Consider the following 20,604-nt stretch of genomic DNA (forward strand, 5'->3'; position numbering starts at 1 on the left):
GTATTATAAACCATGAGTTTTTAAAATACATATCTTAAAGAAATTATTTACTTATGTAAATAGTTTAAAAGCATTACTTGAAGTAACATGAAGCTTTTCTTCAAATTTCATACAGGATTCCTTTGAAGGTATAATCACTTTCTGCATATCCCACTAATTATAATACACCTACACTCCTGTACTTAGTTACTCCTATTCATCAATATTTTAACATCAATATTGGAGAACTGGGCTCTCGTATACTACAGAGTAAATAGAATCAATCCTTCATTAGAAACTTGGATACAAAATCTATTGAGTTTAATTCTTACAAATTTAAGGAACCTGGGTCCAGTTTAAGATTTATAGATAACCATGTTTTCATTATATTCACATCATTTTTATTACTTGCCTCCTTCTAGCATCTAGATATCCAAATCATGTACCATTGGTTTTATTATTTCTGCACTATAATTGGAAGAACAGAAAAATATGAATCCCAACTCAGACAGGTGTCTTTTTTCTACTAATATTATCTTTCCTTATCATATTTTCCCTAGACCCTATTTTTAATACACTTTTTGGTAGCCTGATCCTGACTGATGTATACAAAGGGGAATTTCCTGTGTCATTTTCATCAAGAGCAGTGACAATCTTTCCTAGGAAGTAAACTTTCACTGTGACAGGAAAATACATTTTCTTCCTGACTGAATGTCCTTAAATATATTTTAGTCATAATGAAAACTATGTTTTATGCATCTTACTATCTGATTTAAAGTAGAAACACACACACACACAAAAAAAACATGATTCAAGACTAGTTTACATTTTGAAGAACAAGAGATAGCAACTACAAGCTCAACTTTCTGGCATACTCACTAGATGTTAAAGGGGAACTCTTGAAAGGGATATATCCAAATCTTGTATGTTCTGCCTATGTATACACACACACACATATATGTTGTTCATGTACACAGATGAAAGAACAGAATTGTATCTTTCATGCAGATAATGTTCAGTAAGTGTAATAAGTGCTCGGGATAAAACAGGAAAAAGTGACAACAACAATAGACTTAAAAAAGTAAACATTAACAAAACATTGCTAGGCAGGGGGGAAACATTTTAATTAGAAAAGGAGTTTGAGAGAGCTGGACGTTTTCAAAAGAGTATTAATAAATTCATATATTAAATTATCTTAATTAATAGAACACTTAAAAGTGTAGTAGGAGACTAATATGATTGCATAAGGAAGTCTTTAGCCTGAAAATAAAAAAGTAATAATTAAAAATATAATGAAAACAAACACAAAGAATAAAAGAAAAAAATATTTAGGGTCATAGGGACAAATCAAGTAAAGCCAGAGATGCAAAAATGACAACAACAAAGGAGACAAAGAACCATAATATTTAGGGTCCTTAAGTTTCTGTCTAGAATTTCCTAAACAACAGATGTGGTCAGATATTTAATATAATTAATAGTAAGTGCAACAGACCTGAATTAAGAAAGTGTGGATTGGAGAACTTCTACATAAACATAAGGAAACATGTCTATTAAATATGTCTTCAAGTTAACAGAGCATAATAAAATTTACCCTGCAGTTCTTAAGGAAATAATCAAAGCAATTTCTGAACTGTCTTTGAAAGCTCAAGAAAAAAAAAAACAGTGAAAGTTTCAGAGATTTAGAAAAAAAAAAAAAAAGAAAAAGCACATATCTATTTATATAAAGGTAGAGAAGAAAAGAAGAACTATAGGATATTCAGCCTAATTTCAAAATCCAGAAAGAAAATGAAACATAATGTAAAGCAATTAATGTTTAATTGTGTTTTAAATAATGAGCAGATGCCAGACATACAACAGATTTGTCAAAATAGGTTATCAAGCTATTACCACATTTTCCTTGACAGGGTAGCTAACTGGGGGGTTAGGGAGAAGCAATAGATATTATAAAACTTGACTGTAGTAAGATTCTTGACATAGCCACACACGACATTCGTAGAAGGTAAACAAGGGAAATGTAAATTAAAATACTCCAAAGTGGACATGGAACTCATGAGAAAGAGCATCTGAAGGAATAATTGTCTGTGGTATGTTTTCAAAACAGAAAGATATGTCACATGGATTCTTTCAATGTGACTAACAATGTGATGCTATTATAAAAAATGGCAAAGATCAATCTAGAATTAATATAATATATAAAAAAAAACTTCTGAGAAGATACTGTGAAGTTGCACAGAGAGGCCCTAGTTGAAGTACTATGCCAATTTTTTAAGTGTCTAACAGAGATTTTTGTAGTGTACATGAGATGTGTAATTTGAAAGATGCGAACATGAAAGATGTGAATTTTTTTTTTTTTTAATTAATTTGTGGTTGCATCCAGACATACATTTCTGTTTCAATAATGTAACTTAGTCCAAATAACATAAATGTTTCTATACTCTTTATCTAAAAGCTGTTTCTGAATCATGTTTAAAATACTCAAATGAAAGAACTTCCACCAACTCCTCAAGGAAATTATTCGTAGCCTGATAGTGTTGACTGCTCAGATATTTTTTCCCCAAAAAAAGAAGATAGAGATGTTTATTTTAGTTTACTGTTGCAATTCATTGATCTTCTTGCAATATATATTTTAAAATATATGAATAATATATGTATATAAATATGTTAAAACATATGTATAAATTTATATTTAACATCTAAACATTTAATTTGGGCTACAATTATTCTTTTCCAATTTTTCTTTTTAACCTGACCGATGAATATGAAAGCACAGAGAAAAATCTGACAGGGATATATGCTATATTTATTATCCTAGTCTGGCCACAAGCATACCCTCTGAAATTGTAGTCTTAGGCCCAATGAGCTACAAAGGATATATAGAAGCGAAATATATTAAGAGATTATTTACTTGCTAAATGAGAACTCCCCAGGTGGCCAAGGTGGCCAATGACATCCTGGATTTTATCAGAAATAGTGTGGCCAGTAGGACTAAGGAAGGGATTGTCCCCCTGTACTGGGTGAGGCTGCACCTCGAATACTGGGTTCAGTTTTGGGCCCCTCACTGCAAGAAAGACATTGAGGTGCTGGAGCGTGTCCAGAGAAGGGCAACAAAGCTGGTGAAGGGTCTGGAGCACGAGTGCTGTGAGGAGCAGCTGAAGTAACTGAGTGTGTTTAGCCTGGAGAAAAGGAGGCTGAGGGGAGACCTTATCACTCTGAAACTCCCTGAAAGGAGCGAGGTGGGGGGGTTAATCTCTTTTCCCAAGTTACAAGTGATAGCAAATAGCCTCATTGCACCAGGGAAGGTTTAGAATGGATGTTAGGAAAAATGTCTTTTCCGAAAGGGTTTTCAAGCATTGGAACAGGCTTTCCAGGGAAATAGTTGAGTCACCATACCTGAAGGTTCTTAAAAGAAGTGTAGCTGTGGTGCTTAGGGACATGGTTTAATGGTAGACTTGGCAGTGTTAGGTTAATGGTTGGACTTCATGATCTTGAAGGTCTTTTCTAACCTAAATGATTCTATGATTCTATGAAACTGTTGTTAAAGTATTTAATAGGCAGCTATAGAGTCTTTCTTCAGTACCAGATCCTTCAAACTGCTACAATGAGAAACATTCACCAGAAATAAACATTTGATTTCTGAGAGGTGTTTTAAACTTACGTATTACTTTACTAATACAAAGCTCTTGGATTTATGACCACACATTTATTGAAATGGATGTAGAAGAGAAACAAATAGATAGAGGTCAAAAGAGAGCTCAGCTATCAAGGGATGATAGGATCTTCCATATTTTCCCATATTCTCTGTGTATGGGATTTTTTCCCTTTCTACCTAGATTTTAAAGTCCTTCAGCTCAGCTAGTGAAGCCTTACACCAATAATGTTTTGGATTGAAGCCCCACAGGTCATTTTTCTCACTATGCCACTGGAAAGTTGCCAATAGTCATGACTCCATTTGTTCATTCAGGAAGGAGCAAGAGTAGATTTATAAGCATCAGACCATGGGAAGGAGATGGAAAGTTACATTTTATTGGTTTTGGTGAACATGAGGTACTCATTCTTGACCACATGTATTACCACAGTGGCTGCTCACTGGATCTGAAAGCTTCTTTCATTAATTCTGACCTTGCAGACCTGGCTATAATTTAGTCCTTAATTTACATTATTACACATGAACATTACCTGCTGTGTCAAAATGGAAATAGCTATTAAATTATAGTATAAATTGCTTGCTTGTCAATTGTTTTTTTACATCAGTCCTCGTTTTTGATTATACAAGGAAGAAAAAAATCTTTAATTAATAAGATGCTATTACTTATAGCTTCTCTAAACATATGTTGTCATTTAATGCAGTAAATTTTTTAGAAACTGAGTTAAGAACTGTATTATTCCCCACTTAAGTTTATTGGGCCACACTTGGGGAGCTCTATGACAGTGACATAAGGGGAAATACCTATCTCAATTGCACCCACAAAACCTCCAGTCTTTCTTATCTGTCATTTAATGTACAAAGGATATTCTTATGCCAACAGTGAAAGAGCTACAAGCAAAATTCTGTCAAAGGCATAAAATCTGTATATGGAGTTGAAACTTGTAAACGCATCTGATAGAGTGATTCATTTATTATGTACAGAGAGATTGGTTATGAATTTCAGATTCATAAGCAAATAAATAGTTTTGGGGAAAAATTAAATACTGGTTTCTTAGTTGGAACTGTGGCCTTAAAAACAGTTATGCATGCACTTAGACTGAAAAATGTGTTCCATTAACATTTCTCATTCTAACTACATGAATTAATTAGGTACCTGCATAAATGTTGACAGAATCAGATCCCAAGTTAATAGCAACACTTCTAATTTACTGACTTTGTCATTCTAACAAGTAAAGATTTTAAAGTCTTTCTGTAGATGAGTTCTCAATAGCATTTAAAGTAAGATCACTGCCAACAAAATCTAGGTTGAATGGCTGCTGGAGGAAAACTGGGAAACAACAAAGTTAAAATTACTTCCAATTCTTCTATTAATTAATTTTTATTTGTTATTTTTTTTCCCTACTATCACCATAATAGAAAACTAGCACATCACCACAGGTGAATTCATGCCTTGATACAACCTGTATTTTCCTGAGAACTACCCTGTTCCATACAGAAAATATTTTCTCTAAAACTTTTCTTGTTTTTCTCCCATACCACCTGTATCTCTTACATATTAAAATTACCAAGTAATTATCTATTTTCTAAAACTGTATTATCTGTTGACTATTTCTTCTATGGCAATTCATTTGTACTCCAACATTTGTCCTTAAAAACATAGCTGCAATTTTTGTTTAGTGATACAGTGTCGTGGTTTGAGCTCAGAGGGCAACTGAGCACCACACACCTGCTAACTCTTCCCTTCTCTCCCGGCAATGAGGTGACAAATAAGCCAGGCTTGGGATTTGAGATAGGACCGGGAGGGGCAGATCACACATTATGGTCAAGGGCAAAAGGCAGGCTCATTAGAGTAAGAAAAAAAAAGAACATACACTTATTACAGACACTAAAAACAACACTTAATAGAGTAGGACAGTGACAAGCATTAAAACATATTGAGAACATCTTCCCCCCACCCCTCCCTTCTTCCTGGGCTCAGCTCTGTGCTCAATATCTCACCTCCTCTCCCCAACATCACAGGGGCGGGGAATGGGGGGTGCAGTCAGTGCTGCCACTTCTTCCATCTTCGATGGGGGGAGTTTCTGGAACTTCTCCCACTGCTCCATCATGGTCCCCCTCTCACAGGAGACAGTCCTCCAGAAGCCCTCTCCGACATAAGTCCCTCGCACGGGCCACAGAATTTCCTTACACTGCTCCGGCGTGGGAGACCAGCTTTCTTCAACTGGAGTCCTTCCCACGGGCTGCAGCCCTTCCTGAGCTGCTCCAGTGTTGGACATCCCTGCGTGCTGCAATCCTCCCAGTGCTGAACTACAACAGCGGGGCTACCTTTTCCCATGTGATCCCAGCCTTCTTCAGGCACAATCACCTTGATCAACCATGCAAAACAACTCACAGGCCATAAATCAGTGTCTGCTCCACCGTAAATCTTCATGGGTGGTGGTGGGGGCCACCCTGCTGTCTCATTACAGGATACAGGGGGGTCTCTACTCCAGCACACCTCCCCCCTCCTTTCTTCCTTTGTTCCTCCAATGACCTTGGTGTTCACATAGCTGCTGCAACTCCTCACCACTCCCCTTCTTAAATACATTATTGCAGAGGCACAGCTCATTGGCTCAATTTTGGTGCAGAGGTGGAGCTGACTTGGATCTGGGGGAGCTTTGAGAAGCTTCTCACAGGGGCCACCCCTGTAGCCCCCTCCCCTGCTACCAAAAAACCCCTACAACTCACTCAAACCCAGGACATACAGGAACAATAAGATCACTGATATGGAAAATTTAGGATACATAATAAAATTATTGGTATAGAAAAATTAAAAATATTTGGGCGTTATTGTTCATAGCATTAGAATTTTAAGTTTCATTAAAATGCAAGATTAAATGAATGCCTAGCTAATTTAATGCACTTGCATGACCTTATTATTTAGGAACTTGAATTCATCACAACCTTAAGTAGATGTGAATGTTCAGAAATCTAGAAAGAGATAATTAAGACACAAAAAGGCAGTAAAAGAAAAGGTCCATCCAAGTGCATGGGTTTTCAATTCCTAGTGGTATCAATGGGAGTTAGGAAACTTTAGGTGCCTATTTCCTGGTCAAAATAGCCATTGAGAGGCTGTAAAAATCTGGTCTGATTTGGGTAAAATTATTCAAAATGACATGGCAGCCAGAAGATTTAGACAGATACACTGCTAAAAGTTGAATCCTTCGATCCTTGAAAATCTCATCCAGAGAATCTGTACTTCTCCTAAACATCATAGTTATATACGTCACATAAATCAACAAAATTATCCAGAATGATTGGAAGTATTGTAAGCTAAGATACAAATAAAGAAAAAAAAAATCCATGAATGACCCAGCATTAAAAAAGATTATGCTCTGTTAGGAAAAAAGCTCAGCTATTGCCCAGATTTAAGAGACTTTAGTACAGGAAATTCACAAAAAAGTATCTTAAAAATTTCAGAATTGTGGATAAAATTTTTCAAGTTTTATTTATTAATTTATTTATCATTGTTTATTAATTCATTAATTTATTTAAATGAGGAAAGAACACAGTCTACTGGGGGTTTTAACTATTTTAAACAGTTATTTTAAAAATAATTCATATGGGATATCTGACATGCTCTGTCAAAAATTGCAGAGTTTCTCAGTTTAGTTTCAAAATTAAATAACGAATCAAACAGAACACTTTATTTAGCTTGAATATTTGTCAAAGTCTGTTTCTAGAACTGTAAATGCCTTGTCAGAAAATTCTAAATATTTTATAAAATGTTTTCTAAGCCCTAGTCTCATACCTTATAATAACTTACAACATTTCAGTCATGATTATTATATTGTTAACTAAAAAGAAAAAGCTTTATAAAGCTGTACTGAAATATATCATAGAATCATGGAATCATTAAGTTGGAAAGGATCTTTAAGATCATAAAGTCCAACTATTAACCTAACACTGCCAAGTCCACCACTAAACCATGTCCCTAAGCACCACATCCACACTTCTTTTAAGAACCTCCAAGGATAGTGACTCCACCACTTCCCTGGGCAGCCTGCTCCAGTGACTGACAATCCCTTCAATGAAGAAATTTTTCCCAATATCTGATTGAAACCTTCTTTGGTGCAACTTGAGGCTCCTTTCTCTTGTCCTATCACTTGTTACTTGGGAGAAGAGACCAACACCCACCTCGCTACACCCTCCTTTCAGGGAGTTGTAGAGAGCGATAGGGTCTCCCTTGAGCCCCCTTCTCTCCAGACTAAACACCCCCAGTTTCCTCAGCTGCTCCTCACAAGACTTGTGCTCTAGACCCTTCAACAGCTTCGTTGCCTAAGAGGACAGTATTAGACCAACTGGATCACTGACTTTTGTAACAACAAAATACTCATTAGTTAAAATGTGAACCCTTATCAGTTCTGGATGTTCAACCCTATGTGTCTGCACTGGTCATTCAGCAAAATGAGGGCAAAATTTGCAGCGTGCTGCTATAAGTGCTGTGGCATAGCAAAGGATGAAACATCACTGTCCAAAAAACAAGGCTATCTTTACTTACTAATTCATTTTCCCCTCAATTAAAAGGTTAAAATATAGGTGTAAAATAATGAATATGCATACCCTATAACATTTTGCAGTAAACATGAGACTTTCAGGAAGAATCAGACTTCACTGACAATATACTGCATTACTGATTTAGCCATGGCCTGTAAAACCAACGTTCTCAGGGTGCCTTGAATTTACAGCCAAGTCCTGACCCCTCGGCCCATATGTGTTAAGTAATTCTGGCACTTCACAGAAGACTCCTACTTTATCTGTGAGTATATACAATTATGCTGTATAGACATGAAAATGCAGCACGTCCAGGAAAGATTGGATTTGCTCATGTGTGGTACAGGTGATCTGTATGTTATAGAAATTAGTGAGATGTCTGGAGTTATGTTACCACGTATGGAGGGATATGGACATACCTAAAAGGAAAAAAAAAATAAAACAAACAAATCTTCTAACTTTGTCCTGTTTGAATTGCCACTTGCAGAAAGCTAAAATTTCAGGGAAGAGCCAAGGTAAGCAGCATCTGCAGGGAGGTGCTTCATGGCCAGCATAGTAGGCAAACATGTAATGAAAGGGTACATCACAAAGCATACAAAGAAGGATATCAAATGATGGCTGCATGGACATATATGTCTCACCAATTCCAAATGTCCCACTCATTCTCCTGCCTAGCTGTACAGAGACTACATACAAAGAGTACCCCCAAAATATTATTACTACTAAATGGAACTACCTTCAGGTTAATATTTAAAATAAAAGCTAGCTGCAGCTCTTCAAAAAATCCCCTCAAGAAAACAGTTGCATGTTGTTGGACACAAAATGGCTTATATAAAAAAAGCAAAACACCCTTTCTGGCTTTAGATATATGTTTGTGTATATCTGTAGGTGTGTGTAGGCAAGGGGATGAAAGGAATGCCAGTGTTTTTATTTTAAAAGATTGTTGTACAATTCACACTTATATTCACAAAACATTATGTTGAAGATAGTCAATAGTCACTGCATTTTTCTGCCTATATTTTCTAGACTTCATGTAATTTTTTCTACTCCCACAACCATCCTCTTTATTTTAAAAAATGGCTTTTTAGAACAGAAGATGTTTTTGAGAAGAGATCTGAACAGCAACTAAGTAATAATGGTTTATGAAAATGAGCACTTTATTACATTAACCTACTATTCATTATCTAAGGTGTCTGGCACATTCAAAATAGATAATCCTAGTCTTTAAAAACTCTCCTTGACTTTGGATTTTTCTCCAAATCCTTGTATTTCCTTAATTTTTTTATCATTATCTTGACCTTTTTTCATTTCTAGATGATCTTTACATTGTGGAGATCAAAGCTGAAACAATTATTTGGGGCATTCAGTGCATATCCTCCTTAAAGTACAGGCTAACACCTTAACACTGTTTCAAAGGCAGTTGTGTATGGAAAAGGTATCTTTGCCCAGCTGCCCATAATGTTGCCATATTTTTTCTGAGAGGATGAATTAGCTCAGAGCCTTCCTGTCAGTGTAGATAATATTGTTTAAATTGTTCCATTTACCTAGAGAAATTAAATAAAATTATCTTATAGTGTTGCCTTTCTGATAAGGAAACTACCCTATTCCCACCAGCTAAACCAGCATTTTCCTTTTGGCAAATTTTGCTTCTGTCTTTTCACCTGTTAATTAATACATTATACACCAACCTCGGCACCGACCCCTGAAGTATTACAGGATTTATCTTTCTACCTGCTGAGAAATGGTCGTTTATGCTTTGCTTTTGCCTTGTAACCAGCTCTTAATCCATCAAAGGCCTTAACATTCACTCCATGGTTACCCATTTTCCAAACAGCTGTGTGTGCAGGACTTTATGAAAAGACTTTGAAAATCTAAATCAATTATATTATATTTTCCTTTAGTACTATATTCTATTTTTAAACTCTAAAAGTGGAGAGAAAAAGAAGTAGTATTTAAGCTTTTAGACACTGTAGTGATTTATTCATCTCTTATGTGTCTCATTTAATTGTTTTAAAATATATTTTACATGATTTCTTACTGTATTTCTCTGTATATTAAACACAGTCTCTCTGGTTAAAAATTCTTTGGATCAAACCAACCACTAGTGGAACATAATGTTGGGCATTCTCTGGTCCTTTTGTAAAATATTTTTTTTTCAATAATGCATTAAATATTTTTTGTTAGTGATACCTTGACCTTTGGTTTTCAGTTCAGCATATCTTCAAATAAAGTGATACAGTGCCTTGCAGAATAAAAGCCATAATTTCATCAAAACTCTTAGATAAATGATCTCATGTTCTCAGGATTATAGTATCCATCAGTCGTATTATAACTACCTGAAACTCTCATAAAACTTGAATTTAACATCATTTATTTTTTTAAATAGGCTCCATTTTGCAATTTTTAGCTCTCCCTCAGATTCAATATGGGTTCTTTTTTGATTACAGCTATGCTTAAATTCATCTTCTTGCTTCTACATTTTGTTTTCCTTCATATCACTGCTGAAAAACCTATCTTTACCACATTTTAGTATTAGCTTTGATAATATCATTGAGCTGCCTTTTCCTAGTGATAAATATCTTTAAAGTTTGTCCTACTCACACTGATAAAACTCTCACAGGCTTATTGCTGAATTGTCAGTAGTGCTGATTTTCAACTTTAGTCCATTCTGATAAAGGCAAAATAAAACATTTGAGTCAAAACAGAAGTCAGAGAGTGACCTACTTAAAAACAGCTAGCTCAGAGTTACTAGGATATTTTTAAAATATGCTAAAAGCTGAAGCTCAAATTTCTGGTCTGAATCAGACAATTTCAGATTTCCTTCACAGGAGTGAGTAACCCAAGTACTATGGCACTTGCTCTTCCAGGATGGTTTCCAGACATCTCAATGCAAACTGAAGGAAAAAAAAAAAAATCAGAATGTTTTCACAGCCCTTCCCAGGCAGTTCTGGACTCATTTGTTCTACTTTTTCATTTCCCATTCACTCCCTTTCATTACAACCCTGTAAAGTTGACTCCAGTTTTCCCAATTTAAATTCAAGCCTCTGACCTTAAAGAATGTCACAGATTTTCCTCTTACCTACATCTCAGAAATCTTGAAAAATAATATGCAACCTCATTGCTTCTTACTTGATTTCTTTATACCTAAAATTCCTTTTATTTGTTTAGAAAGTCATGTTTCTTCCCTTCAGTTGTTACAGCTTCTCAAGCAATTGCTGAGCAAACTTCGATCTCCTTGTTAAAGACAATGGGACACTCTCAGCTGGCCTTGCTCAGGGTGCTGAGCAGTATTAGAGATCTCAATATTCAAACAGAAATTGTGCACTCTGTTTTATCTTACACCCCTTGCTTTTCCTTTTGACTTTTTCTTTCTCCTGTCTTTTCTTCACCTTTCTCTCCTTTTTTTTTTTTTTTTTTTTTTTTTTTTCTTTCATTGACCATCTGCAGCAGGATAATTTCACAGTGCTCTACAGGTGCTGATTACTGATATAACATTTAACAGGAGCCATCAGCATGGTCCTGCCTACCAATCCCTGGGCTATGTCTGGCCCTGGTTCCCCTCACTGGGCCTGATCCTGACTCCCACCTGTGGGCTGACATCCCAGCCTGGCCTGAAGCTCTGGTTTACTCCTGCACACAGTTAACATCTACTAAAATCTATGAGCTTTACATTTGTTCCCAGCAAGCCCCGTAGACTCTGTGGTTTTATAGTTTTCAGCTTGGATTTATAAGAAAGTCAGCAAGTAAGAGTCAAGTCTTTACGTTGGTTTTAATGGGAAATAAAAGTACCCAATTTTAAAAAGACATTAACCAATACGTCACTCCTTAATACTGCTGTCATAAGAATCTAGCCTCTACCAAGTACTCGGCTATAAAGGCAGTGGGTTAGTCAAGCACAGGCAAGAAAGCACTAAAACACTAAAAAAATCCCACCCCATATATCCCAAAGGCTGTAAATTAAACCAACAAACAAATAAAGCTTTAAGTTGAAACCAGTTATTAAAGTAAGGTTTACATACTTTCAATTTCTCAGAACCTGCCAATATCACTTTCATTAAAGATTAATTTTCTCCCCCCCAAAAAACACATTAGCAAAGTGTTTTTCTTTTCAAAATGATGTATCCGTATTTCTGCACTATCTTTGGAGCAAACTCAGTGCTTGTATAACAATATGAAGTCCCTGGAAAAGGTAGCTTATCAGGGGCTTTTCTTTCCTGAATTGATAGTTAAAAATATTTAATAATTATAAGAGAAACTCAATGTGTTTTTTTCCCTTCTATTGCCATTTCACGAATTTCTTTTTCAGCTTTCAAAAGTACCTAAAAATAAAGTTTCACTTAAAAATAAGAAGGAACAAAGATGAAATCAATAAGGTATTAATCACTGAGTTTCTCACAGACATTCTGATATGTTCATTTGTGGGTGGTGCCTGATTCTAAAGAAATCACTCTCATCATTCTTGAGTGTTTGAAAAAATAAGTGCAGGATCTCAAGGTGATGATAGAATTAATATATAAGTCTATGTATGCATTCATAGATATCCACGGCTACACAGATGGGTGTGTAGACAGAGATCAGGTCTGGCAGAGAAGGAAGGGTATAAATGGACAGGGCACAGAATAGCATAGGGTGGTCTAAATACCATTTTCACCACTTTATTCCAGAGTGACAAAAAGAGTCAGTAAATTCTACCATTTTTAATTAACAATCATAGGGAAATAATAATCAATGCCTTTGTAAGTGGTCTGAAAATCTGCAGATAGAAATTGTGTTGCAATAGTAATGATCCGTATTAATGTCTGGAATAAATTATTTTAGCTTTATTGGCTCCATTGAATTTTAGCCCATTCTGTCTTCTGAACTTCTGTTGTACAATTTGAACATGACATACAGTTCTTAACATTTAAAATATGATTTTTTTTTTTTATTATTTATTACTCCTATGTCTACTTACATTTTAAAAAATAAGTAATAACCTTGACTTTGAGGAACAGGGACTCCATCTTAAATATTGAATCCCAGCATTAACAAGTTGATGTTGTCAAGATGCAGTTAGTCTATCTTCTAGCACTTAGTTATAATTCAAATTATATTTAAAAATGCATTAAATATAGAATGTAAATAATTACTGTGCCTATTATTGATCTCTATAACTATGCCTTATAACTGTAAGTTACTCTGTTGAAAAATTATTAATAAAAAATTTTACAGGACATTAGGTCAGAAATTTTAGGTGAATAAAAAGCCCGAAGATAAGATTTGTTTTGCTTAATAAAGAAATCTTACTAATATGAATAATTCTTCAAAATTTCTTTTTTAACAAAAGGAGAATTTAACAAAAGAGTGTAACAAAATATTTTACCATCTGAAACTGAACATATTATTTTCTTTCTGTGAATTCATAATACCAGATCATAGACGTTTTCAAATAAACTAAATTTACAGTACCCATTCCACTGATCTCTTGTTGGGTAGTAAAAAATAGGAGGACTAATAAAAACAATTTTCAGACCAAGTTATGCTTTTCCCACCTAAAAATTACATGACAGAATCACTAGACTCACTAAAAATCACTAAACTTCAAGGATAAAAATAAGCAAACATTATTGCTTTATCTTCAAGCTGTACAGGGACAAAACCTGACCCTCTGGGTCCAGCCAGGTGTAAAGTGAACACAAATGTTGGATTGACATAGCTGTGCAGAGCTAAAGGGAGTGCATACCATAGGCTGGAGATCATGTTACTGATTTCTGAATACTCCCCAAAAATGTCTCTCTGCAACTCACAGGAAAAACTCTGTGAAAGTTAATTTCTACAGGTTGATGTGAATCTACAAGCATTGTGGGTGTTCAAGGCACAACTTTCTAGTCATAATCACAATCACAAGAATCTACACTTCATCTATAATTTCCAATAAATCACAATGAAAGGGCAGAAAAATAAGAAAATCTTGATTTTGGTCATTGGGATTTATCTGTGCAAATAGGGCTTGAGTTCCCTATTAGGACTGAAAGATAATGTGCTGGGGACAATGATAACACAACAAGTAACATTAAATTATCACTTTTTTTTTTTTTTTTTTTTAGCTCATTTTGTTGATTTCTGTCCTCAAAGCGAACACAGAAGCTGCCAGAACTACAACAGTTTTTTCTCTTCTATCTCACAGAGAGATAACTGGTTGTTTTGTCTGAATGTTACATTTGCAGTGTCCTGAACTGGCACATTCTCATTTGTTCCTTCTAAAATAATCTTGATGAATTTAAAGCCCAGATGAGTAAGTGGAGTCAGATAGGGGAGGATCTGCTCAGACATTTTCAGACATCTACACTACGTGAATTTATATCACAGTTGGTCACCTGTATAGTGAGTGGAGATCTAGTCTATCAAGTCAATAAAATTCAAAGCATGATTCATCCGAACAAATGCAGACCACTGCTTTAGGATGAGAGCACTTGATAGTACTGCCTGCACTGAACAATTCAGATGAACATAGCAACAGATAATACTAGGTATAAAGGAGCCCAAAATGACCATCTTAGACACAGTCACCTACACTTACATGAATCCAACCCCTGCTCCATGAAGACAAAAACATATTTAAAAAAAAAAAAAAACATCTGTTTTTTCCTGGTCTACCCATTTAGCAGACTTTTATATTTTTATATAAACTGTCTATTTTTATATGACCTATATATTTTATATAATTTAGAGGACTTTAATATTTTTTCAATCAGGTAATATATGATTTCTGCAGTAGCATTGAGTAGAGAATAAAAAAAAAAATCATGGTCATTAATTTGTTTATATCTTGTTTTCAAGCAGAGGTTCCCCTCTGAGTTACAGATATCAGATAACTAACTGAAAGTTGTAAGTAACTTGATGCTGGCCAATATTTCAAGTAAGCTTACCAGTTTCAGAGAGCAGCTTGGTAGCTTCCAGTACCTTCTCAGTATAAACTCCAGTTTCATAGTTTTCCATCTCTGCATTAATGATGTGAATAACTCTGGCTGCACGGCCTCGGATGGCACCTGCAGTTCTGTCCAGTGTATCAACATCCCCCTCTTGGAGAGCAATCACACACTTATTCACATCTTCCAGAATATGGTTTTCTGGCACATAGGAAAAAAACAAAACAAAACAAAACAAATCAAAACAAAACCTCATTTAATTTCATTCTTCCTCATAGCAAAGATTACTGATTTGGGTAAACAGCTAATATCAGTACAGTGAAAAATTGCTATCTGTTCTTATCCCAGTCTGCAAAACAAATACCATTCTGTGATACTATGCCACACAACAGTAAAAATCCCAAGTGTGATACTTGTCTTTAAAAGGGACAGAGCTGCATCCTCTCACCTACACTGTGAGTACTAACCTGTAATTCCTTGAAAAACAGTCACATTAATTTCAAACATCACACTGAATTTTATTATAATGAAAGTGTAATAAAAATCCATGCAAAAAGGCAAGTGGTCAAATATTATGCAGATGATCTAATAAATAGTTGGGCAATTTACTGAAGATGAATTTACACATTCCCATAAACATTTACTATGTTTGGCTTATTTGTACCTAAATAAGTTAGAAAGAAAATAAATAAATTTGAAAGGACAACAACAAATGGCCTTTGTAGATAGCAGAGAGCCTGTGCATGAGCAGTTCATCTCCTTTACTTCATCTATGCCAGAAATTAAGCTGTGAATATTTTATGACACAGAATATATGTGACTGCATATTCTGAACTAAAATTTGACAACAGTGAGTCTTCTCAGATGATGTAATATCAAGCAGCTTTACTGAAATCTTGGGAGCCGAATTGTTTTTTCTCAGCTCAGAATCAGGCCATCTACTCTCACGTGCTGCAGAATCATAGTTTATGTAGTATTCTCACATATAGATAATGTGAAAGGATGAAGTAGATTTTGGCTAGGTCAGACGTTATTTCCCTGCAGCCAGTAAATTTTAAAATAATTTCAATAATAAAACTATTACTAAATTTCATATCTGAGCAAATTCACTCTGAGAAACTCAGTGACTCTAAACTAGAACTAACTTTTCTGCCACAGACACCATTAAACTGAAAATGAAATGATATTCTTTGTAGTAGAAATAACAAAAAAAGAATCCATCAGTTCACCAACTGCTTTTTGTTAATTATCTTTGGTCACAAAAATAGAACGACACACTATTCTTCACTGTTAAAAATCTCAGGGCTGGATTATTTGAGAGTTTCACAAATGCTTTACAAGATGTTAAATTTTAAACTGTAACAACTCTGAATGAAAAATGAAAGTGCCTTGAGCTGTGAATCAGAGTAACTTGCAAGGCAAAATTCTGTTTAAAAAACTCTCTATCCACATTTTAAAAAACCCGTTGCTTTTTAAAAATATTTCTTCACTATTTCTTCCTCACCACTGTCAATTTTTTCACCATGGCATAGCCAAATTTTGCCCAACAAGAAGTGTTACATGGATTTGAGTGGACAGTGCATTTGAAATATAAGGTATCTGGTTAAAAGTATGGTCAGCCTTCTTTTGGTACCCACCGTACTAATAAAACATGCCCTCAAATGTGACACTCAATATGAACAGGAGGAGGTGTCACTTCATGAGGTAAGTTTAACCAGATATTAGCCAATTTTGAATGCTTCACTGGTTCAACATCTAAAAATCAAACTACCCCGTGTAAGCTGAGGCTTCCAAGTTTACAGCTAGCAGCAACAGGCTTCATGGATACATGAGATGTTTTCTCATTTTTGATAGAGATGTCTATGGACGGTATTAGGAAAAAAATTCTAAAACCAACAGAAATACTACTTCTCAGCTGCCTTGGAAAATTTGGATCTAAGTCAAGACTATGTTAGAAGAAAATATGATTTGAGAAAAACAAAAAATAAAAATGTCATCTGTTCAAATAACTTCTGGTTTTATGGATACAAGTGCTTAGAGTGAACAAAGTCCTCAAACAAGTAACCAACACACCATTTAAGCAAGTTTGCCATCTCTTTGGTTTGTGGACTGGGTGTGCAGTTTACAGCTTGGTCTGCCTTTTCATTGTAGTACTAGGTTTGTTGAAAATTGTTTACCAGCTTCAAATCTCAGATAAAAATCTATGTGCTACCAGATTCTGAAGTACCCTTTCAGTTAATTTTCATTTTCTTGTCAAGGCTTGCAGTAAACACTCTATCAGTGGTGTCGAACAGTGGAATGTAATTATACTAAACCATACTATTTCCCTGCTATTAATAACAGTGGGATATGACCAAAAAAAAAAAAAAAAAAAAACAAACCAAAAAAAAACAACGAGGAAAAAAATAAAAGAAAATCAAGGATTTTTTTAAAGGATAAATATATTTTTTTTTTTTCTCCAAACATCTTAAACTTTTATTAGGAAAGCTGGGAAACATCAAGGAAAAAAATGTAGAATGAAACAAAAAATTAAGGTCAAGTTATCTCCTGAAGTTTGGCTCTTTTGTGACATTAGAGTAAGTTAAGCACACACTTGGCACACACTATGTCCTTATTCACAACAGTGAAATTCACTTCTTTCAAACCATAACAGGAAAATTAGTTTTCTGCAGCAGACAATTAACCCAAGACATGCAGCACTTTGTATTTATTGTATTCATTGTGTATGACTATATTCATTGTGTATGACAATACACTCTACCACAAGTTGTAGCACGTTGCAAGGATGATGGTGAAAAGACTGGGACCCAAAGGGTCAATGTCTTTCTCTTATCCATTTCTTCTTTTTGTAAGGACTAAGATACTTTGTTATCATAGAAGATCTTGCTTTGCATTGTAATCCTCCCTAGTGACATCAGAGAAAGCAATGATTTGATATTTCTTATCCTACTTCACTCCCTGTTTGGTTGCATTGCTACACCAATAAATAACTCTAGGACCCAGAAGTGCTTCTCAGCTCTCTGGAAATGTAGACACTGGTCATGTCCTGACAATGTACTTAGACGGGACTCCTATGCAACATCTACGTATTTCCCTTCTTCCTATCCCTCCTCAAGGCCTGTTAACCTGGTACAGATGATCAGGGGGCCAGGTCTGTATGATACATCTGGCCCACTGTTTAGAGACAGCTGATCTGAGCAAAGGTGCAAAATAATGTCAGGAAAGTTCATCCTTCCTCCTCTTGCCTACAACTGCACAAAGACTCCAACAATTTTTACAAATACTGTCAGCCTGTCACAAGTCTGGAATACATTTTTAAAAGGTGGCCAAAATCATACTTTGTGCCTGAGCTGAAACAAAACTTCTCTAGAAATAGAAGCACAAATAGGATGCTATTTTCTGGGACATGGAAAGCTAATCATTGCTACCAGGGATTAATTGGCATGCCTTGGTTGTTCCTACTGAGTGTAGAAGATCAGCATTCCAGTAGGGGTGGACTAATGGAGCTTTAGTAATTATAGCTTTTCTCTGCTCTGACCTATTACTTTCATTTAGGAGTATGTTTTTAGAAAAGTCCCTTGAGCCTAGTACCTGAAACAGAGAGGAAATCATCCACCGAAGTGATGTCATCAACAGCTTCAGTGAGAACTCGCACTTGTTTCTCCCACTGATCTTTAAAGACATCCATGTTGTCCTGTGCTACTTTGCTCTGGGGTCTGGCAGCCAATGTGAGCGCAGCATTTATTACCTGTTATTCAAAATTATTTGTTAAGAGGAGTGGCAATTTTTTTTCACAACGGAAAGAAATAAAAGATCACAGATTGTGTTAAAAATACAGCATTACACCCCATTCGATATGCAGGTCTCAAGATATGAATGTATTTTTCACAGTTCATGGAAAACAGACAACTATGTAATGACAAAAGCAAGGCTATCATTTTCATCTAGGCCCTTTTCCCTGTCTCAGTTGACTGATGCTTCTTAATGTCAAGAGTTCTCAAGTTCTTTTTAGCAGGAATCTTACTTACCTGTGGGCACAGACTATCAATCTGTGTTGCTGCCATACGGACTAACTTCACACCTTCTTCATTATTTGAGATTGAACAGGCCAGATTTGCAACCTGCAATGAAATCGGCAGAATTAGAATCAAATTTTAAGCCAGTGGGCCATTTTATACCTTTCTCTCTTCTTGTTGAGCCTTGTCTAGAATGAAAGAATTGTAGATAAGAGGAATAATAGCATCTCCTGTGCTGGTGAACAGAAATTCATGTAAATTATTTCCTTACTAGCAAACTGAACTAGCGAGCTTCATTAGATTTTTCTCAAAATCTTCCCTCACTGTCAAGTGTTTCAAATCCTCCTCTATAGCTTGAAAATAATCTGCTGAGAAGTCATATAGAGAATGTAGAGCATCCAGACAATTATCTATACATTTATTTTCCTCACATATTGTTTTTCCTTTTATTAACCATATCCATTATGAATATTAGTTATTAGGCTCACCCATATACTCTGAGCTTTGCAAATTGAAAAATCTTTGGTGTACTAACACATGGAATCGTGCTTTTCCACCCATAAAGAGAACTCTGATACCTTCACTGATACTGGGAAGTTACATATTTCTCAAGTACCTTGATTGTTTCAGATCCTGTTGGTTTTATGTATGTTAAAATAGTTTTAATTCTCATGTGTTCTCTATATTTCTATGTAACTATCTGCATTAGAGCAAAATGTCGATTAGCATGAGTATTGTAAGTTGGTCATATGAACTGTTTCTGTTGAAAGCTTATTCTGTAACATATGCTTGATGATTTAATTCAAAGATGTAAGTATCTACATGTGCTTGCTCTGGCAAAGCTTTTGGAATTATGAAACTCAAAAGACTGAAGACTGTTTAGATAAGATGAAGACAGGGAAGACTTAGAGTCACCTAAATGAGATCTAGCAATCAGACCATGCCTCCAGACACTGCAGAGCTGTATCTCTGTGGCTTGGATGGAAGTAGCAGAACACATTCTCCCAGGTCACACAGTGATTCTTGCAAAAAAATACATTCCCAAAATCTTTGTGCCAAGTCCGTGAATCTGCCAAGGGTTTTCCAAACAGCCATTCATGTCACAGTGCACACAATTAAGCTCATCAGTGATATTTAAATCATAAAGTCACATTCCAGGATGGGGCAATACAAGATATTTTTTTTAATCATCCAAAAGTATGGCTCTTAATTCTAATCTACATTAAAACAAACTAATAAAATTTTAAATATGCTTCCTTGATATTATTCACTGTGCCTGAAGGCATAACTATCAGTTGGAAATGATTCATGAATTAGTTCAAATATCCCCATCTTTCCAATTTTCCTCTAGTCTCCCCTTGTGGTATTAATCTGTTCTTGTCTCCAGTGCACACTGCCACATTAGCCCTAGTCCATCTGTTCTGCATAGAACCTATTTCACTTCACAGTTATGTAGAATGTGGTTTGCATACATCACGGTGCCAAAGCCCCAGGAAGAAGAGAACCTAAGGCTTCAAAGAGT

At 35.4% G+C, this 20,604-nt stretch overlaps 1 protein-coding gene across 4 annotated transcripts in view; it reads right to left on the bottom strand.

Annotated features, from left to right (window-relative positions):
* Window positions 1-20,604, bottom strand: part of CTNNA2 (catenin alpha 2) — a 464,407-nt gene that overhangs the window by 49,457 nt on the left and 394,346 nt on the right. For all 4 annotated transcript variants that reach the window (XM_032993891.2, XM_032993892.2, XM_032993894.2 and 1 more), the window contains 3 exons: window positions 19,095-19,187; window positions 18,658-18,814; window positions 15,067-15,267 (listed from right to left, as the gene is read on the bottom strand). In XM_032993891.2, the coding sequence (XP_032849782.1) occupies window positions 15,067-15,267; window positions 18,658-18,814; window positions 19,095-19,187 (451 nt within the window). The remainder of the gene's footprint in view (window positions 1-15,066; window positions 15,268-18,657; window positions 18,815-19,094; window positions 19,188-20,604) is intronic.

This window comes from Tyto alba, unplaced genomic scaffold (assembly GCF_018691265.1).
Source record: "Tyto alba isolate M040663 unplaced genomic scaffold, T.alba_DEE_v4.0 Super-Scaffold_6, whole genome shotgun sequence".
Lineage (NCBI taxonomy): Eukaryota > Metazoa > Chordata > Aves > Strigiformes > Tytonidae > Tyto > Tyto alba.